This window comes from Triplophysa dalaica, chromosome 10 (assembly GCF_015846415.1).
Source record: "Triplophysa dalaica isolate WHDGS20190420 chromosome 10, ASM1584641v1, whole genome shotgun sequence".
Lineage (NCBI taxonomy): Eukaryota > Metazoa > Chordata > Actinopteri > Cypriniformes > Nemacheilidae > Triplophysa > Triplophysa dalaica.
In genome coordinates, this window is record NC_079551.1 from 20,644,468 (window position 1) to 20,670,375 (window position 25,908).

Consider the following 25,908-nt stretch of genomic DNA (forward strand, 5'->3'; position numbering starts at 1 on the left):
AATAATCTGACACTAAATATCAGTAAGAAAAGTAAGAGAAGCCATTGAATATAATAATTTCTTTATACACTTTATAATAATTGCGCAAGCAACCGAAACACAATAAATGCGATGCTTTTAGTGGATGCCTGCTGTTTGGGAAAAGCAGTCGTGACTGTTCTGGGAGGCAATTATAGATCTACTTTGACGACTTTGCTCAGGCATTTAATGACCATAACATTTCAGATGCTGTGTAACAAGATCAGTACTCTGGTTAGTCAGGTTACGCCGTCTCATAGTGCAGTAACAGTTACATGATGTTTTGGAGGAATTTATTTGGCCAATGCGTTTCCATCTCCCATCATTTGCATTAACCCTTTTTCGCAAAAAAACCCACCTCAAAAGCAAGCATAAAATTTGTTTTGCGAATTAATGTTTTATTATTTCGAAATTCGCCGTTTCCATCACTCGTTTCCTATGCAAAACTTTAAAATGCGCAGAAAACCATGGTGATGAAATTTTGCATAGTATTAGTAACATGATATAAGAGTAATTTGAAAAAGTCGTTAAAGAAAGTACTTTTTTACATTTAGAATTGCAGAATATCTCGATGTGTGCAAATTGATGCCATGCTATGCATTTGACAAGATTTTACCTACCTGACTCACAGCTTCCCTATACTAATTTCTCAAAAACAACCACAATAAAAAAGAAAACTTTGGTGTTTGGAATAAAAGATAAAGCAAGATTCATTAAATACCGCTAGGCAAACTAAAAGGGACTCTATTTATTTTACCAATTAATACTCTTTGTCACATATTTCAATTTAATTGACACAGCATTCAATGTCAGTTATTATTCTTTTCATAATCTGCCTCTGAAGTGACTTTCTTATCAGTCGACATCACACCAAGCCCATTTGTATTTCAACCCCATTATCAACGTGTCACATTGAGCCACTTTTAATTCTTATCGAATAAAATTAATCCCCACCCTTCATTATTTTTCATTAAATGTCCTCTCTTGTTAGAAAATTTCACATAATGGAAGTAAAATGGGTTGTAAACACCCTTTGGTTAACTATTAATTACAGAGCGAAAGGGGCACAAATCAGGTCAATTATTCCGCCTTTTTGCACTTTTTCCACTTCAGGCAGATGTTCCTTTACCGGAAAGGAAAGAGACGTGAGCAAGGCTTGAACACCTACAAGCTACCAAACAGCACTGCATGTCAACCGTTTGTTGAATCGAAAGTGACGCAAACGCCCGTTCTTGTAACGCCACACAAGATGTGACACTCCAATTAGCTGCGTAGCAAACCAACAAGCAAACGAAGCGTCCTCCTTTAATTCCGAGTCAAAATACATGTCAAGAAGCAACCAAACCAACAAGCGACAAGCAATTAGGAAAAGTTACACACCATAAAATAACAAACTGTTAAAGAAATGTAAGAGCTCTGACATAGATTTACAGGCTTTCGTTAATGGACACAAAAACTGTGAGTAAAACAAACAGCCTGTCATTACTAAATTACAATGTTTACCGTCTATTTGGACATGTGATTGCTAAAGGTGGTAATAGCATTTTAACCTGTGCGTTTGCCAAACCTCCTGTCAATTTTTTGTAATAATATTGAATATGAAGGTTTTGGTTCTCTCCAATAGAACGTTTCACACAAGAACTTGTTTATTTACCCAACTGGAGACGTTTAGCAGAATGTCCACGCTTCTCTTCTTTGGTTCATAAATCGTGTTTTTGGTAGTGTTTGTGGACAGTTACAACAGCTGACATCAGTACTGGACTAAGATCGACCAGACTTGATTGCTCAAAATGAGTATCTCTATGGGGAATTGCCGTCACGCTGAAAGTGTGTGCATTTAGACATTACATTTTCGTTTAGATCTAATTTACGACCCCGAGCCTCAAAGGGTGCTTAGTGACTATAATGAGACCGCACTAGATGCAAACCAAGCACAGGAAGGCATCAAGTACATGCTTTTATATATGTTGTGACGTGCAAATAAATAATGCAGAAAGTGCAGGTCATTTTTATACAATATTTACGGCGTGATAAAAAGTGCGAGGGTTGGGTTTGTAGAAAGGCTAATTTTACGACATAACAAATTATAAGCCCGGAGCCGGCCAAGGACATGTGGGAGAATAGAAATGTACGCCAAGAAGAAAATGTGGTGTCTTCATCGCTTAATGTTATTTACCTTGAGAGCCAACCCCTGTAAAAAATATATATAAGTGGTGCAATATAATTAAAGATCCATTATCGCAATACCTAGTATTTACAATGACATATTTACAAGTCTGTAACTTGTAATGCAGGATTTAGGAGACAGGAAATGAAATCGGAGCCAACAGAGTGGCGGATTAATTGAGTTATGGTGAGAGAATGCTATTGGCGTCCAGAAGCACAGGAGAGCCCATTGCTTTAAGTCTATTGAAGACTATAAGACAGCAGCTTCATTGCCCTGTCATGTTAAAAGTCTGCAACAAAAGCCCTGAATCATAGCCGTGTCCAGCGCGTGCCCATCACCAATGCTTTCTATTCCGCACGCGTAACTGCAGAGAATATCATAAATGTCTCTTAGGTAGAAATATGTGAACCAGGGGCGGCGCTACGCGTGTGCTAAGGGGGCTGAAGCTCCATATGTTTCAGTACTTTTTTCTTTTTCCAGTACAAATATCCAAAAATTATATCAAGATACATACAGTTGACAAGGAAAGTTAGATATCAAATTTTATTTGAAAAACAAAAACACTTCACTTTGAAGAAAAATAAACTTCAATTGAGTACTTAGAAAAAGGTCAAACTTTATTTTAGTTTATTTTTCTTACCCCTTGTTTCAGGAGGAAAACGTAAATAGTGTTGAAGTATCAAATCATTCCGGTTCTGACGAAAACGTAGCTGATTTAAGATTTATTTTAATATTTGTACTGCAAAACAGGACATAAATACTTATCAATGTATGTCTTTATTTATTTTTTGCACTGTATGATCGTGTTCCATTAACGGCCTTTAAAAATGTTTCACTTCAAAGTATGATCAGCATCTTTGGACAGAAAACTCAGAAAACTTCACACAGTTTTGAGAATGTCTAATTTGTCAGTCCTAGGTATATTGCCCTAGTTACGTTGCAAACCACTTCATCCACATATCAGCAACATTTATAAATAAATAGAGCATCAGTGGCTATGCCAAGGAGAGCATTAACTTGACTGGCTGACCTGAACAAGCATCTTGGGGCAACGAGGAAAGGTACGACCTGCGGCTACAAGTCCCAGAAGCAATAAAAACTCGCCACACGGAACAAGCCGTGAAAGTGGCCATGTTACTCTAACTGGGTCGTGGAAGGTTGCTCCAACATAGCTTGTTTGACTGCAAACATAAAGAATTCAGAAGTTCACAAAGTTCTTGCAATACTCAAATTTTCTATTCTCTTTATACTTCGATAGACATTTTCTGATGACGCAATGCCCTACTTTCATCGCAGAAACACAATAGACTTGTTAGACTCTCAAAGACATCATCCTCGGAATTGAAATGAACTTCCTGCGATCGATGGGAAAACCACTCATGGTAATGGAGGAAACCTAACACTCTTGAGTCAATGGGTGAAACGTCATGTTCATGTCAAAGTAATATTCATCTAATGCTCAAACTACACCCAGTTTTAATTTGTAAGGTAGATTTGATGATAGTATTTTTCAGGAAAGCCCAATCGAGATACATTTACTACAAAACGTTTAGAGAACATTGAAAGATACGAAGTTGCTTAAGATTTCTGAAATCCAAAGGGATGTAATCATGTTAATAAAGGTTTTAATTCAAATGCATTTAACTTCTATAATGTGACAGATTTCTGAATAATAAATGAATACTTATATTACTTAATATTTTTTGGTATCTTTATATTTCTTTACTGCTTATGTATGCGACAGATAAACTAAATACTGAGGGTTGGTTTGAACAGAGAATGAAACAAGTTCTGTCTGCAATATTTGGCAGGTGCATATCAAAATACAGGTGAAGCATTTTTAAGACAATATCTCAATAGCTTGTTCGGTTAAATTCCATCTGTTGCGCACAGGAATACAAGAAATCACACTATGTAGATTTCACATGAAGAGATAAATACCATTTTTTTATCCAACTTCTCTTTAAAAGGAAACTGTACAATTCCATGCCATTATAAAATGCCACAATAACATAAATTGTCTCTACTGTATACATTAAATTAGCAGACGCTTTTATCCAAAGCGACTTGCAAGGAGTCTCTATTTAACTCTAAAGCAATCCTGGAGAAGGTGTTCTGTTGCCTCGGGCACAACAGGTTCCTCAAAGGCATGTGACCCAAATGCATAGCGGACAAAGACACGTGCTGCCCTCTTTAGAAAGCGCGTATTAAACATGCTCTGAACAGACCACCCTCAGGAGCCAAATACAAAAGAGTCAGGACACCAGGGCGAGAAACTTTGAAAACATTAATAAAACAAGGATGGTGACACATAGTAAAGTCGGTATCTGTAAACAACAGCCAGTCAGTGGAACATGCATTTCGGTCAAATGGTGAAGGACATTGGCAGGACAAACACAATAGAGACGTGTGATGCATTCGCTGTTGGTGAAACAAACGTGACAGGCCTGCACAAAACACGAAAGAAGGAGGGAAAGGTCCATGTCGGCCAATTCAACGTCCTTCCCTAAAGAGTTAGAAATAGCAATGATTTCCACATTGAGGATATATAATGAAAAATGAGAATAAAAACACCCATTCCAAATATTCAATTTCTTCCAGTCATTGTGAATAGCGTTACATGAAAACCAAATGTAGATTGAAGGCTAATCACATCTGAGTCGGTTATAGAGTTTCAGATGAAATCTCAGATTTGACATTATATGTTATGTAAAATGTATGGACATTTCTCATCCAATTCTTTAAGACGTGAATATCTGAGCACATTTTATAGTTACGGTACACTTTTCATATCAGTTGTCCATATTGTGTCTCCAGGGGCCAGTTGCATAAACTAAGACTGCGTCGTAACAACTAGTCTCACTCCCTAGAAATTATTGAAGACCAATCAGTCTTAACTGATTTGAAGAAGATATGACCAGTCTTGAAGAAAGAAATTGGATGACTAACTTGTAAGAAGTAGTTTATGCAACCGGGCCCAGAGGTGTGCTGAGCTTTGAAAGATTCTCTGAGCAATAAACTTTAAATCTTAACTTGTACAATGACATAAGAAAATACTTGACAAAGATAAATTGACTATACGCTTTAATTAGTGTTCCGAGAACAGAAAGTATCAAATGTGCATAAATTTGACACGTCCAAATGATTAAAATATGAATCCTGCACCTTGATATATATTTAAAATATAATCTTGTCTATTAAGGATTACATTAGACGTCATTCTCAGACAATAAGGAGCTTTTATGTAAACAATGATTTAATACAAACTGATCTCACAGAAAATGTTAACTATTTTGCAGGGTGGCGCTTTCTTATGAATTTGTTTGATGTGAATAGATTATTAGTAAAGAAATAAGGATGAAGCCCCACCTCTTGTGTTGACAAATACAATGTAATTAATAAAAATGCATCGTTTCATAGGGCTTTTGTAGTTGATTCTAAGTTTTTAATGGCAAACCAAAAGAACAGTTGATTTTTTTATACATATTTAATCTATATCTCCTAAAATGCATCACTGCTTAAAAAAACAATCATTAGTACGTGTCATTTTCTTAAATGAAGGTAAATGAATTCATGAGCGGGGTGTCACAACATACTGTTAAAAAGAAAAATCATATTATTAAAACCATGACTAATGACTACGAGAAGCAATAAATCGCTTTGGATAAAAGCGTCTGCTAAATGTAAATTGTATTATGTAAATTTGACATATATAAAAATATCGTTAACAAGTAAGCAACCCTTTGAAGCTTTGCCTTAAGAGCTAAGAGAATTTACAAAATTTCTCTCTTATACTTATATTACACCTGTTATTTTAAGAGTTATCAGTTAGCCTAAAAAGGAAAAAATAAAAATAAATTGAGTACTAAAAGTATTTTATTCGTAAAAAAGTAATCAAATACCGCAAAAGAGCGTTACGGCAATTTCTTTTGCAACGATAAATGTGAAGTAAAATCTAATATCGATTATCCGTTACAGTTTACTTATGAAATTGTGATACATCAACTTTTGAATGTTCTATGAATCCTAATAAATGCAATAACATATCAAATCCTCCCAAAGTTTATTGCACAATCAAATCATTTCAAAGCCTCACAACCTCTTCACTAATTTACATAAAAAACCTTAAAACTCAACTTTAGTGTCAAAATGTCCTAAATTCGAGCTGACACACTGTTCTGGGAACAGTACAAATAGAAATGCATTCCAGGTGTGCATACGAAACCCACTTTGCATCCCAAAGACCTAACATTGCTCATTGACTGTGATTAATCGTGCCGCTTCCTACAATCGCTGCACATAGTTCTCCACTTCCCTGGGTACAATATTACCATGGTAACATGTTCCAGCACAATTGCCTTCAGTCTGCTGAAATGCCTCACCACAGAACTGTGCTGTCAAGAAAACTGTGCCTCTATCCCCTGAGAAGTCTCATTAAAACAGAATTTTGTGTTTTTCATCAAAAATATTGCATTATTGATTTTGACGTGACCAAAAACTACCACTGTGTCATTACATCCATGCTGATAAATCTCATGAGTTTGTCACAACCTATTTTTTCTGGGCAAAATACTTCGAAACAAATGCGTACATATGTTGTAAACACTATGGTTGAACAAAGAACAGCATTGACTCTGGGCATGTAGATATTTGAAAAGATGTTTTACAGTGACAATGTATCCATATAATTCAATAAATCAATCAAATAATACGACAGAGAATACATAAATATCAATACTTATTTCACATTTTACAAAGCCTGAAGGACTTTGACATGTTTTTCATTATTTATTTTTCCTTATTAATTAAATAATCGCAATGTTATTTTATCGTTGTAGTGGACGTACCAATTGCGAAACAGGATGTGCAAGTTCAAAGAATTTAATGTTATTTTTATATGTCGCTGCTGTGCTTCTGAAACCCTGTATCACTGTATTTCATGATTTGTTTATATTTGCCATAAATCATTATTATAAATCATCCTTTATGTTTGTCACTGGGTTTTGTAAATATCTAATCAATAAATAGTACTTGTCAACTTTGACAACACAGTATTTATTAATTTTTGTACAGTGTTTTTTTGCTAATTTGGACATCTGAGGTTTGGAAAGAGAGTGACGATATTTTGAAAATATGTAAAATAAAAATGTTACTGGTTGTGGTAAAATAGGCAAACAACTACATAGATTAATAAACCTCTAAATCTACTAATAAATTAAATTTTGTAGTCGTACCTCTGAAGTTCTGCAAATATTGTATTGCTGACTGAGAGAATCAATATCAGATCAGACGTCCGATTTAAACTACAGTATTCTACAGATTTTCCCATCGATTAATCGGGTATTTGGATAATAGATATGTTTTCTTTATTAAAGAATAATACTAAATTAACAACTGAAAATGAATAACTAATTCGTTTCCTTTAAAAAAAAAAAATTCTAAAGATTCCATACATTAATATCTGTGAAAACCCATTTAATACATTACATTGCCATATTACATTCAAAATGGAATATAATACAAATGTATAAATAAGAAACATTAATACAAATAAGAAGAATAATTTCAAATGGAAAACTGCTAACTTCAGCTCATGCATGATGCATTTAGTTTATTTAAGTTAGTTTTAGTTTATTTTTTTCTATATAATAGTAATATATTTGTCCACATAAAATACAGAGTTAACCAGACTTTTGTTTTGGCAGTTTGTCGGAAGACGCTAATTTTTTAGTATGTCTGTTTCTTCACTCAAACAATAAAATGCAACTCTTAAGAGATGAACTCTTTATGTCCTCATAAAGCGCAGACGCAGACAAAATCATGAGCATCCTTTTGCAATTCCTGCAAATCATTAGGACACCAATAAGATGTAGCTTTACACAGTCTGTGATTCAGAGTGCTTTAGAATTTCCTTCAAATGGAGGGAGTGACCGTTGGTCATTAGAGTCTGCCTGCAGCTTGCGATATGCCTCGACATCTTGTAGATAATTTCAGAAGAGCTTCTCATCATTAGCCCTGACAAACTCCCCAAGACGCTGACCAATCACACGCCTGGTCAGGCATCCTGACTAGGCCGGGTCAAGAGGAACCATTGGAGCTGTTCTCTCGCAAACGTTGAAGAGGGAAAAGAGAAATTGGCCGCCTCTTGCTAGCCTTCTCGAGCAAAGGTCGAGAGGGCTGATACTAAGTGAAGAGTGAAGACTATATCAATTATTATATTCATGTAGGCAAACGGTACTTGTGGGAGGGGGACACTAACCATGAGGCATTTGAACTGTCAATCATCTGGACTTTTTTGGACGCAATACAGTTCGCTATTAGTGCAGTCGCATCATCTAGAACCCTGATGAAATTATCACCACTATTAAGCTCCTGAAGAGAGCACTACAATTTTCAATTTTCATGATATTTACAACTGACCCATTTTACCATGGGTTACTGAGTCCGTGAGGTCCTAATTTCAGCCGTTGGCACAGTGCCGTAGTGGTAACCGCCACTGACAAGAGGCTATTTAAACCAGTCAAGCAGAAACAATACAGAAAAAAATGAGTCAACGTGTGTTACAAGACAAAACCCTATGGGGTAATATCTTTAGAATTAAAAGATTAAAACGGACCTTACTTCATACACATTCCTGGATTTGTGGAGAAGGGTTCATTGGTCCAACTTACGCCAAAAACTTAAAATCTTCAAATTAAATACATTGCAAGAAGTGTTTTATGTCGATTCGCGTTCTTTCAATACACATTTCTTCCAGTATTTTTTTTCAGTTCATTCAATGCCCCTTACACAAAAGCTATCCTAAATGGTCAGTTGGACCGTCACAATATGCTGCAGGAAACCCCGACTGAATCGCAAGCGACATGCTGTGTTGACCCTTGAGGGCCCGATTGGACAGACCACAATGTTCTCCAGAGCTCTGCCACACTGCCAACGCAAGATGTCCGTTCCAATTATCCACCTCATGTGGACAACCTCGATCCAAGAACACCTACAGCATCCTTCTCTGCTGGTACCAGCCCGGCCACTCATATCAAAGATTTCCACTTGGCTTCTTCGCCATTGGACGTATATGTCAGACAATAGAGTTCCTCACTTGGTGCCAGTCTAACTGCCTCCGCGTGCTACGCTTGAAACTGTTTAGCGGTACCAACCTACCAAGCCAACCGTTAGGAACAAATGATAATGTCAATTGCTCCAGACAAGGTGCTGCTGTAGATCAAGTTATGGACTGAGTAATAGTTGGTGGACGAGGGGTGGAATGGACAGACAGCATCGATTGTGAAGGGATAAGTGTTCTTTAGCAAATGCCCTCAAACTGCCATTTCTATTATTCCGTTTCAATGAAATCATAACGGTAGGCTTTTCTGACTCTTCTAAATCCTAGAGGAGAATAGTGAAGTTTTAAGCTCAGTTTTTTCTTTGCCAAGTTCAAGCAGAAATCTCCTGACTTGTTTCTGCAGAGTTTATTTTTAGCATGGAACAGCGTGTGTTAACTGACAAAAAGCAGACTGATTTTTCTTTACAAAATGTCTTTGTTCAAGGAACAGTAATATAAACAGTATGTATACATTACATTATATTTAAGCAGCATTTTAAATACATTTTTAGTATTTTTCAAAAAGCAGACAGATCTTTATTAAACAAAATATTTGTTAAGGAACAGTAATATTTATATACACACTATGTAATATACATAGGCAGAATTTTGAATATTTTTAATTTAATAATTTTTAACATTTATCCTTTTCATATTTTCAAATAGTAGACATGATTATAAGGGAGTGGAACTTATATTCTGGATTTCAGCATAATTAGAAAGATTCACTATAAAAACTATAAAACAACCAAACTCTGAAAAAACAAGTCTGCCCTCCTAAAAAAGATGCTTCAGTCTGTTCAATAATGTTTTAAAGATAATCGTAGATGTTGCAAAAAAGTATTGTGTTCATGTGACTTCATGAAATTAAGTTAGAACGTCACTATTTATACACAGTCCCTTACCCGCGTTTTCTCAATGGAAATAAGCAAAATCTTTTTTTAACATATGCTTTGGATAAGTGCATTCAATGCACTTATTATTTATAAGTATGTGACCAAACCAGTTATTCTTGCGTTGCTAAAGCGAGACACTACCAACTGATTTACCGGAACCTCGATAAGAAGAAGTGGCATTACCTGCTGTAGAGGCACTATTTAGGGTCGTATTTAAGGTAACAACCTATATCATTCTGTGGCAGCATTGCATCTGTTCTGGATAGGAAATACAACCATTCCCATAATGCATTGCACTGTGAACTCATTGCACAGTGAACCATTAGTACCTGTCACTTTGTTAGCTTAGCAATACACTAACTCCAAACTCGATTTAATTGAAAGTTAATGAAATTGATTAACTCAAATTAATGTAATTAAGCGTGAGTTTAGACTTTGCACTTCACATGAGGAGCGCTATATGTATGACTGAATCGCTACCTAGGTAGAGTATTCCAAAGTGGCCACTTCAGAGGTTTTTATTTCAGTTAGCATGCTGTCTTAAAACGCAGGTGACTATGAAGGCAGTTAACAGCAATGGAAATCAAAGAGATCAAAGTCTATTCTATGCTAAAGTTTGAAAAATCTCTATAATATTATCATATTTAGTCATGCAAGCAGACCTTGTATTAATTTAAGAGGAAAAAACAAATAAGTTCATTTCTCCCTATATTGTTACACTTCACACAGTCATTTTTTAATTCCGAAATCTCAGGTTTCTAAAACAAGAAATATGCAATTTGCAACGGATTATTATTACACATACGTAATATGTACTTAATATTAAAAATGATCAAAAGTCAAAATGCATTTTTTAAATAGACACTTATCTACATTAAAATATTTGTCCTCACAATCGTCCAATTTACTTTTTCTCTGAAATGAAATAAAACATCAAATAGCCTAGCAAAGATCATTGCTTTAACATTGGATCAACCTTATTCTCAACACTCATTCAATTCATTACTATGTTATTATGGATACTAATATGTAAATGTGATGCATGTTGACTTAAGTTTGAAGTGAAGCAATATAATTAACAAATGAAAGAAGAACAAATGTTCTTTTTTTATACACTAAACTCGTAAGCCAGAGCTAGATTCCATTATCAGTACATCAGATTCATGATGCATGAAATAATAAACCTATATCAGCAATGTCTTGAAAAGTCAACATGATCTATGACAAAAATTGGAAAGTAATCTCAGAATTTCTAGGACAGTGCACCCACAATATAACAATAAAACAAAAGGAAATGTTGCGTTTCTGTAAGAATTAAAGGATGTCAATCAGATTACCCTCTTTAGGCCCAGTTAAACATCCTGCTTTTAATGGTGTTTGCTGAAAACTTTCCTCCGTATTTCCTTTGGGGCTGAATTAGTCCTGGTTAACGTCTTTGTTGTAAACCTTAAAGATTTGACAGGATTTGAATGTAAATTGCTGCCTCTCAAACCATAAGCTGACTATTCGCTTGAGCACAATGTTCCCTTCATTCCATTTTCCTGGAAAGAAAAATGACACGTCAGTTTTTTTTCTGGTATTTTCTCAACATTAGATCTATGTAAAACACTAAAATGCATTATTTTCATCGCCAACTACAACGTTTCCTAGACAGATGGGAAAATTGGGTAGTTCTCATATGAAATGTTGGGAAGAGAAGTGTGACGCCATCAGATCAGAATTTGACAGATGCCACATGTGCATGTGATTTAAACACAGCAGGGCTGAGGATTTACTGTAAGACATATACAAGCGTGATATGCAAAATTTCTCAAGTAGAATAGTTCATACATAACTGAAATGCTTTTATTTGGTAAACAAGGCATGGCTAGGCGCATAGACTCAACGAAAAGTTGAGGGTGAACGTGAATAATTCAATCTTCATGAGGTAACTCTCAAAAACATGGCTTCATTCTCCCACTACAGATTATGTTGAAACTGAAATGGGTTTATTCTGTGGCGTTCATAACTGTCCTTGTGACATGGTAATCCATTTGTTTATAATTGTGACTCTTATTTTGACAGGGCTAAATTCATTACCGTTTGATCCGAATGTGGGACATAATTAGAACCCTCTTCAAGCCGCAGCCAACCCTCACCTCACTTCTGCCAAAACGGATCATGCCGCAGCGTAATTAAACTTCGGCTCATCTGTCAGGGACTCGGGGTTTTTCGACAAGAAAAGAAGCAGCAGGTCCTCTACCTTAAGTGGCCACAAACGCTTGTTTACAGCAAATAACAGTCTGAGGTCTTCTTAGACCAGAGGTCAGGATGAATTGGTTTTTCGCTGCAGATTTATTTTGACATATTTACAAGTGAAGCCATTTATTTAATGAGAAATGTGTGGAGGGACATGATTTTATCTATTGTAAATTGACGGGGTCGTGAAACGTGGCTGCGAAAAACCACAATGAAGCTAGGATGGGAAGAGATTTTAGTGCAGGGACATATTTTGCGAAAGATTATTTTGAATAATCGCATTGATGACACGTGGACAATAAGAGCCATATTGTGTACTGAGGATGTACAGTAAATTTCACGTTGACCATAGTCTTGCAAAAAAAATGAAAGAATGTGTATTCATACAGTGAATCAGCTTACAATGGAAAGCCACGAATACTATAACCCAAACATTCCTGTAAGTGCATTTATTTATTCTAAGGTAACCATGCTTAACATCATTATGCTTGAAACTGAGTCAACACGGGAATAAACCAATATCATTATCACAAGCGTTAAGTAAATCCAAACAAATGTGAATCTTGTTCTAAGCAGAGGTATTTTCTCATTATTTTAACTCGGTTGACACATACTGACAGTGAGCTTATGGGAAACCATGCACGCCGTTCCCCTCAACGTGCCTTCCAGTGAGTATCTGCCACTGCACAGATGGGTGACTCTCAAAGCGTCTCTCCTCCACCACCTGACAAGGTTCTGAGGAAATCAAATGAAACTTACCTACCTGATCCAAGAAAGTCCGTGAAGCTGGAGTGATCGGCTCAGCTACACCTGAATAAGTGCCGCACGTATTTCTTGTGTAATTGGTAGCTTCATCCAAATAAGCACTTATATGAGAATGAGTCAATGAGGATCATGCTCAAGATGAGGAAATCTTACAAACTATGAAAGTAAAATGCTGTGACCCCTTCTGGTAGGTGGTCTAAAAAGTTCTTCTAAATCGACAGAAAAGCAAAAAAGGAGTCTTCAAATGTCCTTCTTTCATTTCTGAAGAGCTCTTAAAAGCACTTAACTGGACTGCCTTATAAACAGCAAGGCAGAGCTTTCTACTCAGAAAAGTCGCTTAAGACACCCAAAACGTTCCTAAAACATTCTTTCCCAGTATGTACTGTATATTCTTCTTTATCAGAATCTCTATACTATTTTATAGAGAACCATTAACATTCAAAGAAACTTTCTGTTGCGTTTAAATGTTCTTTGTAGTGAAAAAGTTCAAACTTTTGAAGAAATGGTTCTTTTAAGAGGATCCCTCACCCGGAAAAGAACGCCATCATTTATTCACCCTCATGGCATTTAACTACTGTATATGACTCTTTCTTATGTGGAACACAAAACAAGATATTTAGAGAAATGTCTCAGTGTTTTTGTTACCAACAATTTTTTCAAAATTTCTTCTATTATGTTCTGCAAAAGAAAAAAGTCTTACATACGAGAATGAGTAAATGATGAAAGAATTTTCATTTTTGAGTGAACTGTCGCTTTATAACCTTTTGACTAAGAGGTTCCTTGGAAAAAATGGTTCTATGTCATCATCTATTTAAGATTATTCAATGTCTGGTCTGGATTATCTGGATCCTTTTATAATGTCATTATCCAGTCAGTGTTACCATGATGCGCTGTGGTTTCTTCGGGCAAATTTGCTCAGAAACCTTTATTGACCCCAGTGCTGATGAGCAAAGATGGCATCAAGAACTTCCGGGCATACTATCGGACCGCTTTCTCATCAGATATATATAATTCCTCCCTCCACTTCAGGGCAGGACTCCTCCAAACATAGGGCCTATTGATTCAAAATTTGGAGAAACATTCAATTCTCTAGCCTTCATGAAGCGAGACGCTTCTTATAATTTAGTTTGCCAATAACTGTTCTGGGTTCGAAAGCCCTACCTCTGATATGTTTTTGCTACATTTTATTGCAGGTGTGAAGACACGGTAAGAAGCTGTTTTGTAGGTTTCTGGTGGAGAGAATCCCCCATCCCCCGCTGTAAGAGTCTGCGTGAATGGCTAGTCTTGTTTGCTCGAGTGAAGGCTTTGAAAGCATAAGTGCATTGACATTCAACAAAAGCTGTTTTGCTAACGCTAAAGGAAAAGTTCATTGAATAATGACAATCATGTCATCATTTATTTCATTAGCATGTCAACCTAGACATGAGAGTGAGCAAATAATGACAGATTTTGCATTTTCCGGGGGGAAAAAATCGGTTATTTGTGTAATTTATTCACCATTCAAGAAAACGATCAAAACTTGTATATTAACCTTTTTTCAACGGAACACAAAAGAAGATTTTAAAAAAGAGTTGCAATGGTTTTGTCAATGTTTCAATGGCCAACACTGTAACGAATTGCTGTAAAAACTACAGCGTTATTTTACAGAAGCTGACTGTATTTTAAATAATACAGAATATTGCTGTAAAGTGCAATGCATTCTGGGGTCACGTGACGGATTAACTCAATGTACAGAATATTGCTGTAAATTTCAAATCTACAATGGCGGGATGATCTTCAACAGTCGAGATTGGGGTAGTGCGCAAAATGAATGATTCACACCTGTGGTAAGTAACTTATTACGTATTTTTTTTCCATATTTGGTAACTATCATAGTGGTAACTTTATATAGAGGTATCTACATTCGCGGTTCATATTGCTAACCCCGGATTCAACCTCTATCCGCGGGGACCGAAGGAGTCTTGCGGGGTTTCAGCAGCGCCGTCGCGGTAAGATTTCAAACATTCTCCGTCGCTATAGCACCTGAGGACAGAAGTTGTTCATGTTATTTAGAGTTTTTGTTCACACCAGGAGTGAAGGCGGTATGTGACGAGCTACAGTTCATTGTATTAGTAAGTTGACGGTTGTTTTTGTTGAACATCGCGCCCGCCGTAGACTCGGTAAAAGTTACATGCTTCGACAGTTGGGATACCACACTCGCTCGTGATTATTTTGTGGTGTAATTCAAATTTGCAAATGCAGTCATCCGTTAAATCGAGCGCCCAAATTAAAATGAGTCACCATAGCTTGAGGTAAGTCGATGTTCACGGAGGATAGCCCGGTAAAGTGATTAATGTACGTAACCATCTAGATATACAGTTTATGTATCGGAGGCCAGCTGAGAGCTTGAGCAAAAGACGTTAGCGACACCCTCATTGTATAGCAGGCCTGTCTCCCAAATAGGACCGTTGGAGGGTGGGAGTGAGACCCGTTACAAAATACTAGTGTGACAATTTCTTGACCGTGACATCCCTAACGTTAGTTGGATTACATTTCTGTATAAGTACGGTTTTAAGTGTAAGTTACTCTGTGTAATTTGCTTAGAATTTGTTTGTAGAGTCACTTATACTAAAATGTAGTTTAAATGTAAAATGCTTAAAGATAATTGTATAGTCACTATTAACTATAACTATTGTCACATGTGGTATTGTTTGTTTTAGGACACACTTTGCCATGCAGGCCACTGGATGCTAACTACTGAAGGTTAGGTTGTGTGTGACGGTGCTCAGCACAGCTTCATGTCTGGCCGTCCCACTCTGTTCATAGCATGTTACATATTCAGGCTTGAGTACCAGGATGGGGCAAGCGTGTATCTTTGAGTCCAATGAAAGGTATTAATTGAACAACTTCCTTACCTGCTTTTTATAGATATGTTAATGTTATATACCTGTTAAGACCTTTAAAACAATATTTCTCAACGAGAGATGCATTTTTTGTGGGCAAATTATTTAGAAGTCTCCCCTATTTAACACTAGCAAGCTGATGATTTAATTCATGTGTTTTAATATAATATATTTTGTACATTTAATATATAACATTTAGTTTTTCCTGACTCTTTGTAGATATTAATCCAGAGAGTGGAACAAGAAGAAGCGTCATCTAAAATGCCAGGATACAGAAGAAACAGGTTGCAGTGAACCCACATGTCGCCGCTCTTCTAAACACAATGATGAATATTCAGTGTAATCGATGAAAAGTAAGAAGCACACACACACACACAGACACACACACACATACACATACACACACGCACGCACACACACACACAGATCTCATCATTGAATTACATCATTTTATTATTCTCTGACTGTATATGTTGTCCTCTGTTTTTCTCTGACTATAAATTGAATATCTAACATTATTCTCTTGTTTCGTTTCCATAGTTCCAGCTACTTGTTGTGCTCTGATGGATCAAGATGGTGACTGTTTTACAGACTCACTTGGGCCTTGTTTTGCAATGTTGTTTCATGATGGTAATGTTGGTTAACGTGTTGTTTAAACAGGAATGTTTAAAGAGCCATGTTGGATACTATGAAGTTGTTACTGAATAAAATTATTTCATGTACAACAACGTACACAATTTGTCTGTAATGTATTTTTTTATCAATTAAAAAAAATAAACACTGTATATCCAGTATGCAAAACATACTGGATATACAGTGATTATGTATTTCTTCTAAATAAAGTAAATTAAAATCAAGCAATTTGCTGTAAAAAATACAGCATTATACTGTTGCTATTCAAAATTACAGTTTTTCCTGTATTCTGCAATTACAGTAAATGGCTGTAAATTAAATTACAGTACTGTGGCTGTACAATTTACAGTAACTGGCTGGCAACCCTGCTGCCAGTAGTTTACTGTAAATTTTACAGGATTTTTTTTACAGTGAATGGGGGTCAATGTTGTTTACCTACTGATATAAAATGTTAGAAATAATGTCAAATAAATAACAATTATAATACAACTAAAAACTAGCCAACTCACTATTTACAGACTGACTCACCTTACATTAAGTCAAAAGTTATAAAAGAAGTATCTGCGCACTTTCGATTCCATGGAAAACATCACTCTGCTTCAATGTAACTCTCACTTGATTAAAACCAAACCTATATTTTGCACTAAAATTGGACGAAAGCAACACTGTGAAGCACGCAACATCTTCAATGCTAACAGCATCTAACGTGCCTGAGAGAGGCGCCGTTTTGAAGTGGTCTCCACTAAATAACCAGCACTCAAGTACATTTGCATTAGTACTCTATAGTCTTCTGATCTGTTAGCGATAGATCATTTAAACAAATTATTCCTTGCATGTTGAGGTAATAGCAATACGTATTAATCAGTTGCACTCGATGTGATAAATGTCAGCTGTGTCTGCGGGGAGCCAGGGTATCTATTGATTGGAGAGACGAAATTATTTCATTAATTACTCGTATGTATATCATTGATGCTTCCTAAATGAGAAAAAAGATCAGCGCTAAATATGATTTATGGCAGCTCGCCCAGCGGGATTCTCTCTTTTAACGAGCTTCGGGATGAGCCAATGGCAGTTCTGCTATATGACATCAACGGAGGATTTTTCCAGACATCACGCTGAGCAACTTCACAGGCAGGCATTGAACAAGAGATAAGAGAGAGGGCTCGGAAAAACTTAAAGCTCACCCTCAACTGGCATTAGACAAAATAATGATTATGATGTTTGGAATTAAGATTAGCTGAAATGCCGATGAGATGCCGCTTATAAATACCTGTTATCAGCACTGTCGGATATTCCACGGAAGTGAAGGGTGCCACAATGCGGCGAGATGTGCGTTGTAAAACACGTTAAAATAAAGTGTTCAAGTATAGCCAGTAAAATAAATCAGAAGTTGTGTTGAGGTGCTAGAGTATTTTTCTTGCATTGTGCAGTCGATTCCTTCGCTTGTTAGATTTTATGAATCGTCTTAAACTATATTATGAAAAAGGTATCGATCCGAATCATGCAAAAAAATCTGTCGAACAACTGAAGTTGCAACCTGATCGCACCCAATTGCGTATAAATAACACGCTTTTGCATTATCGTCTAATACGTACGCCAAATTGTGATTTTGCGTGCATATGATACGCCAATGTTTGCTTGTACCTGGGTGGAGAGCAGCCATTTTGAAACGTGCATGAAGAGGAAACACTGAAATAATTAAAATAATAAGGTTAGGTTTAGGGTTTGGGTTAGGGTAGAGGTTATAATATGCACGGACGCTAACATTAGGTTTAGGGTTTGGGTCAGGGGACAGGGTAATGAGACAAATTGCTGTTTAATATGCAAACGCGCTAATTGGCGTATCATATGCACGCAAAAAAAGGCGTATTTATGCACGCAAAATCTCAATTTGGCGTCCTTATTATACGATAATGCACAGCGCGTGTTATTTATACGCAATTGGTGCGAATGGGCTGGAAGTTACCATGCAAGAGAATTTATGTTGCTCTCAATTCTGAAAATGATACCTTAAACACTTGTCGATGAAACGTTTCAGAAACGAAATGGTAAAATGTGATATGATGGTAAAAATGTGTTCTTTTTTTAGAAATATCTTTCCCTAACTTGCACCTCCCTTAAGTGTTCATCTTTTCAATACATTTCAATACAAAAAAGTTTCAATACTTTGCCATCAAAGATTGAATTAGTGGCACAGATTTTTGAGAATGTTTTTAATTTTACAATGATACAAATTTGACATATCATCAATGTCCTTCCAAAACCTCAGATGTCCAAATTTGCTGTTTTTCAGAAAATGGAAAAACGCTGTACTTTTTAAATAACGAAATATGTTGTTAATGTTGACGGGCACTTTGATTTGTATCTTGAAGGAAAAGTTCATCTCAAAATCAATTTTTTTATATTTTTTACTCACCCACATGACATTTCCAGGCCTCCTCATAGTCTTCATGGTTATAGTTGTCAAAGTCCAGAAAAGTACTAAAGACATTGTTAAATTTGTCCATCCGCTCATAGTGGCTCAATTTAATTTTTTTGCAGCAAAGAAAATACTTTATGTGCTAAAAACAAACCAAAATAACAACTTTAATCAATATATTCTCCTCTGTCTTGATGTCGATGAAGAGGCCTGGATATCTAACAGATGTCACCTAAAATATCTTTATTTGTCTTCCGAAGTCATCTGGTGTGTAAGAAAATAACAAAATTTTGAGATGAACTTTTCCTTTAGTGTTCAAAATAACAGAAATTGTGATGTATGGTACACATACATTTAGTGCTATTAAAAACACTTACAAAAAAGTCAGTCACTATTTGTATCGCCAGTTAAATATCAATGGGACTCACTCATAAAACAAAACATTTTTGTGTAAATCGTTTATGAAACGACTTTCAAATCATTTAATCAAATGAAACCGCTTATGCAAGAATGGATTCATAAATGACCGAATTCATTCATGTTGTGTTCCACGAATACGGTCCACCGAGAGTAATGGAGTGTTTCGAACACATTTCCAGGTACCGTCCTCGTAACTTCAGCCAAATCATTAATCTGTATCATTTGTCAGGCCCATTGAACCCACCTGATCTACAATGGCATCCTTTCAACATAAATTCCCCAGTAGAACCAAATTTAATGTTATGTAACAAAAAGTTGCAGTCTGGCAATGCCGCCATCAAGGTTTTTGGCAGGCACCAGTTTACACATGCGGCCAATATTGATAAATGGGATGGGATTTCACATGCTGAAAAGAGGCCAACCCTTAGGCCTAGACTAGCCAATCGGAAGCTAAAGGATGTCGAGGGCTGATAAAAACACAAGAGGCGGGAGGTGATCAGAGCGGAATAACCTGAAGGTGATCGCGTCTTCCATCAACTCTTGCCACCATGCCATTGTCTAACCACCCTGGCGTCTCTCTCTCATGACAAAAGATTACCATGGTAATTACACGGTAAAAGAAAATATTGTAGATCCAAAAACATCTTTTCTTTTTTATTAGAGGTTGAAAAAAGAGTATCAGAAGTATGAGTGATGTAAAAACATAACAGGAGTAAGTAGATTTGGACATTTTCTGAAGAATTCACGAGTACAAAACTGGCCTCTGCTTAGCTAGGCTATTGTGGAGGGTTGGCAGGAGGTTGTTTAATGACCACAAAAGCCCATCTCCAAATTTCCGCGATAATCTGGTCCTTAAAAATGGCTCAAGTGCCTCTTTAATGCAAGTTTATAGGATTTTTTCACCCCTGATATGATTCGACAAGTGAAAATCCCAAATCCCATAATTTAGAAGAGTTATATAGTGCTTATAGTTGCACAAGCTAAGGTATAATGCAGGTCCACAGCACAAATGCTAGACAAGATTTCGGATTAAGGCTCTAGTATGAAGCCTGGAGCCATAACCGCGAGCGATGAGCAATAACACTGATGCTACACAAACAACACCAAAATAACTACAGTAACACAAAGATGTCAAATTTCATTCCTGCCTCTCACTGATTGGTTAAAAGATCTGTTCTGCACAGTTTCCTGGGTTTGTAGGTTACTGCTTCTGTGAGCGATGAATCCCACGGCACTTATATTTTTAGACTTCTGTCACCGTAGCGATTGTCACTTTCGTGTTGGTGGCCTCCGAATGAGTGATAGCAAACATATACTGTATTTACTAGAGCTCGGAGCGGCAAGCCATCTGGGCCAGCAAACCTCCAAAGACGTCAGAGAAATCAATAGTCACTTACAGACTCTGGAGAATCGCGATGACAAGAAGCGTCCTGTTCGATTTAATCATCATTTCAATGGAAAAACATTGATGTATCTGCATCTGACTGATAAACCAATACCTGGCACGATATCGCAATGCCAACATCATAAATAATCCTGTGCCTGTAAAACGTAAGGCCTATTCGGTGTTCCAGAGTGAAAGACGTAAGGCTGGACATGATTTTATCGTATCCAAATTGATTAGATTGTGAAACGTTGTTGTTACCCATCATATCAGAGCGAGTTTGCAGTAGATTATGGAGAACTACTTTTGAATAGGAATGCAACAAAATGAAAAATCTTTGTTGAAGCAGAGTACCAAGGTTTTGGATTACTTTTGGATTATTATACGCTACTGTAAAACGATTTAAAGACATCATTTTAATTTTTTTAACAGTTTTTTATTTATTATAGTTCTGTTTTTTACAAATTTATTAGCATATTTACTTCAAATTAGACAAGTAAATAATATATTACTCTAAAAAAAATTCAAGGGCTGTTAAATGATTAATCATATCCAGAATAAAAGTTTGCATTTACATAATAAATGTCTGCTTATAGTGCATATTCAATTTGTATAAACACATAAGCGCACACATTCATGTATTCAGATAGATTGAAAATCTTTACACTTATTTATTTATATTTACCAATAATTTTAATTATATATAAATGCTTATTCATTATTATATTTCATATTTTTCTTAAATATATGCATGTATAACTATGATTTTATAAATACAAAATGAATATGCACAGTAAACAAACTTATATTATGTAAGACAAACTTTAATTTTGTATGCAATTAAAGTAGCATGAAATAATAAAAAAGTGTATTACAATATTATATTACTAGGTCAGATCACATATTTTTTTTAAATTAGTAATAAAATCCACTAATATTTCATGCACTTTAAGACCAATAATGAGTAATAAAGACGTCATTGTCATTAGCTTTTTACTTAAGAAACATAAAACATTTGTCCAATTGCAACATTTGCAGTTCTCTTTGCTCTTTGAGGCAGAAAATAAAATAATAATAAAGCCACTACAGTAATGGCATATCACAAGTTTAGCCACAGCCAAATGAAATTCGCAGCCTGTGGCGTCAGAAGTATTCTGGAATCTACAGTAAACCCGACGGTACGCCTCATGAATTGTGTCAGGGTGCATCGCCCTCAACACTTCAACTCTCATCACGCCAGTGCTCATCGCACTTTGAAAACGCTCGGGGCCAACAGGGATGCCCTTAGAAATCCCAGCCCTACAGCAAATAAAAACCTGAAGCAAGTGCGAGGCCATAGGGAAATAAGACGCGGGTGGTTAGTGGGGCACAACGTGGTTCTAAATTTGCTTTCTTAATGCTTAGAAAAATAAAAATCTGTGACATCCTGGCTGGTGAGAAGATCCCATGTGTACATGAGGTATTTTTGTAAATACTTTCTGAATAGTATACAGTATCTAGGACAGAAACACTGAAGCAGTCCGGGAGGTCTGTCAAAAGCACTCTGGCCATTAGCCGTGTGGGTCTTCCTGAAACTGAACTCAAGCAAAGTGGCATAAATATTGCAGCCTTATCTGAGTGCATTCAGCTCATTATTGTCAAGTTATATGAATGCGAAAACATAAGGATCTGGTGCATTCATATTAAAATATAATAACAACCCTCAATTGAGCGTGCAGGTTTCAAAGCTTTATAATGGTCATTCAACTGTTTTTAAATGCTTAAAAGATCTTGTAAATGGAATGGGTATCAAAGGAGATTTTGATGGGTAAAATCTTTATTTCAACACATTAGGCGGCAGCTGGTGGCTAAGTGATATGTGAGGATGAACGGTCAGAGAAACCACATGCAGGTTTCTAGAGAAAATTTAGATTTGAGCTTTGAGGGAACGATTTGAGGGAAAGTTCACAGTGAAATAAAAATTCTCCTTCATGTGGTTCAAATTGGGTAAACTGTAATACACAAGAGAAGATATTTCGAGAAATGTCTCGATGGTTTGGTGTTCATACAATGGAAGTCAATGGGGGTCAATGTTGGTTACCAACATTCTTCAAAACATCTTTGTGTTCTGCACGACATGAGGGTAAGTAAATAAACAAATTTTCTTTTTTGGGTGAACTTGCCAAGTTGAGTCTTTAACAGCTATTGCACTTTCAAAGGAAGTCTTTAGGTTGAGACAATTCTGGCAGAAATGTGGACATTGTAGTTTTGTTAAATATATTACAACCCAAACTATGTTTTCAGACAACAATCCGTGTATTGTTTTTTTTCTATGTAAGAAGATCTTGTATAATTGGGCGTATTGCCAGTTTTCTATTGTAACACCTGTAGCAGGTTTATGTAAGTTGGAGGAATGATGGAGTTCGCCATTTACTTCCATTATAACGGAGTGCAAACTATTTCATTAATGCCAAACAGCATCATTCCACTAAAGCAATCTATGCTCTAAATTATATTAGATTCTATCATAATGTTTGTTTGTTCAGATGTCTTTCCACGCCTGTGCATTCGCATGCATGAGAAAGAGTGCAAAGCATGACACAGAAGACGAGCTTTGCACTATCCAAGTAGACCAGTGGGATGTCATTAGCAGTGTTTATCTCTGATGCGGCGCACAGATAAATCGGGATAATCCATTCACATCATTACAGTGAGCTATACAGAATGTAACATTTTTAATTGCTGTATCTGTACTCAGAGATACCAGAATCAAGGGGCGGGATACAATTATTGTGCATATCTGGGTGCATTTACGTTCGCTTGTGTGCAACTAGTTGTTTCACGCGCCCACCACCGTTTCATATTAAATAGGCTGAGGGTTGTATTAGTCTCAGTTGTGGATGTGCTTTTCTAAGACACCTGTTCCACACAATACAGCTCAATTTATATTTACTAAAGATCAATGGCAAAATGTTCTCACTCCAAAGAATCTGGGAATCAACTGTTTCTGTTGGATACAGACGATGTAACGATAAACGTACATCTGCAAACTCACTTGCATAAACACTGTAAAATACTTAAAGCCAGTCAGATGAAGTGATGACAGCATGAGAAAGCATATTTTCTGTCTTATTTTCTTAACAATAGGTATTTTAGGACGTCTATTTATTTACTGAAAAGAATATACAAATAATAAAATAAATTGTTTTGGCAATATAATGTGAAATAATACAAATAGTTGAAGTACTTTGAAATTAAAAATGGATAGAGATAGGGAGAGGTAGATATGGAGAGAGAGGAACCCCGCTGAAAGCCACTCTGCAGGTGCCAGTCGATGACTGATTGATTAATCGATTACGACTAACAGGCGGCTCTGCTTATATAACCGATTAAAAAAACATTTAGATACAAAATAACTGGCATTATGTCAGTCTTATATGCTATTTTATAAATTGTTGAAATGGTGAATTCATGGACTCGTTGCATTCCATTACACATGTTACTACACGTTCTGTCTGCTTGACGTACCTGAAAAAGTCGCAGTATATTTGCAACCATAATAGACACTGAACTCGCCGAAGACCCTATGACTCCCACCACCTTCTCGGGTTTGACAAACACCGGGGGCTCCCCGTTCGTGCACCTTACATCCGACGTGTCTTTCTGTATGAGAGCCTGCACAAAAGTAAGGGACTGCTCCAAGGCATAAGTATCGCGGGAACATGTGTCCAAAACCCTCGCGCCCAAAGTGATGCTGGGCAAAAGCTCGCTGTCGCTGTTGATCTGGTCCAAGGCGTACATCATCGCCTCCAATCGGTGTATCCCGTTTTCCTTCTTGATATCTCCACACGGCTCCCCAGACACCCCGCGGGCGTGTACGGGGAAAAGGCCACCCAGGGTCAGGTCCCCTTCGATTCTGATGGAATGAGGTGCGTAAATTTCCTGCGAAAGTGTCACATCCACAAGCGCTTGCATTATCCAAAACACTCGCCATGGAAAGCAAGCCATGGTGTCCTTTTCGTTTTAGGAACCACAAAGGCACTTTGTCAAAGTATTTATAGGTAAACCGAAACAGATTTGAGCTCAGTGATGCCCATAGACTCGATCAAAGTAAGATTGCTGAGAGGATATGTTGGGGGTCTCTTCAAAAACACCGCGCAATGAAAGGATGCGTTATTCCTTGGGAATGTGCGCATCGTACGGCGACGCTTGTTGCTCAGATAATCTGCATTGTTTATTTTCTTACACAAAGAAACGAGAAACAAACCCAATGCCTTTTTAATCGAGGTGTCCTTAAATCAGACACATTTCCACGCAAGACGCAACAATAAAGTGCACAGATATTCGACTAAGATGCGCGTTTCTTCGCCGATCCATGCAGTCACTACGCCGCTGGAAAGACATCGTAAAGGAGTTTTACTATTAATCGGATTAAAAAATGAAACGCGACAAAAAGTTTTCGCTCGGAACGACGCGTCAAGAACAACGCGCAGGCAAAACGATCGAGTTCATCGATGACAGGTGAGAAATCCGTAATATCCTCCCGTCGCGGACTTCGCAGAGGCTCGTTCTGGTCGTAGCAGGTGCTGCATATTACATTTCAGAGGCGGAAAGCAAGGCTGTGTGATATCACGTCTTTTGGTGTTGGAAAAATCCTAAGAAGAACTGGGAGAGACGCGGAGGCAAGCCGTGTGTCTCCTCCTCTCTCTCCACCCAGCATCAAATATGGATTTGTCAAATGACTCAACGCACGATCGATGTCGTGTTACTCATCCTGGTCAGCCCTCAAAGAAAATGCGCTACTGCGTTTGACGCGAATAACTGACTGACATGGACATTACAGCTCATGAAACACGGAAAGGGAATTCTAATGATCTCTCATAAGTTTGCAAGCCCCGTTCAACAGCTTACTCGAGATTTGTGTGTGAGAAAATAAATGTTTATCAATAAGGTAGGGAAGATATTCGCAACAAAAATGTGTCAGAGGAAAGAAAAAATAGCATTTCTT

At 36.8% G+C, this 25,908-nt stretch overlaps 1 protein-coding gene across 1 annotated transcript in view; it reads right to left on the minus strand.

Moving 5' to 3' along the window:
* Nucleotides 1–25,654, minus strand: part of LOC130429801 (metabotropic glutamate receptor 7) — a 175,686-nt gene extending 150,032 nt beyond the window's left edge. Inside the window, 1 exon segment of the mRNA XM_056758594.1 lies at nucleotides 24,429–25,654. Within this exon segment, the coding sequence (XP_056614572.1) occupies nucleotides 24,429–24,908 (480 nt within the window). The 5' untranslated portion in view covers nucleotides 24,909–25,654.
* Nucleotides 25,655–25,908: the final 254 nt, after the last annotated feature.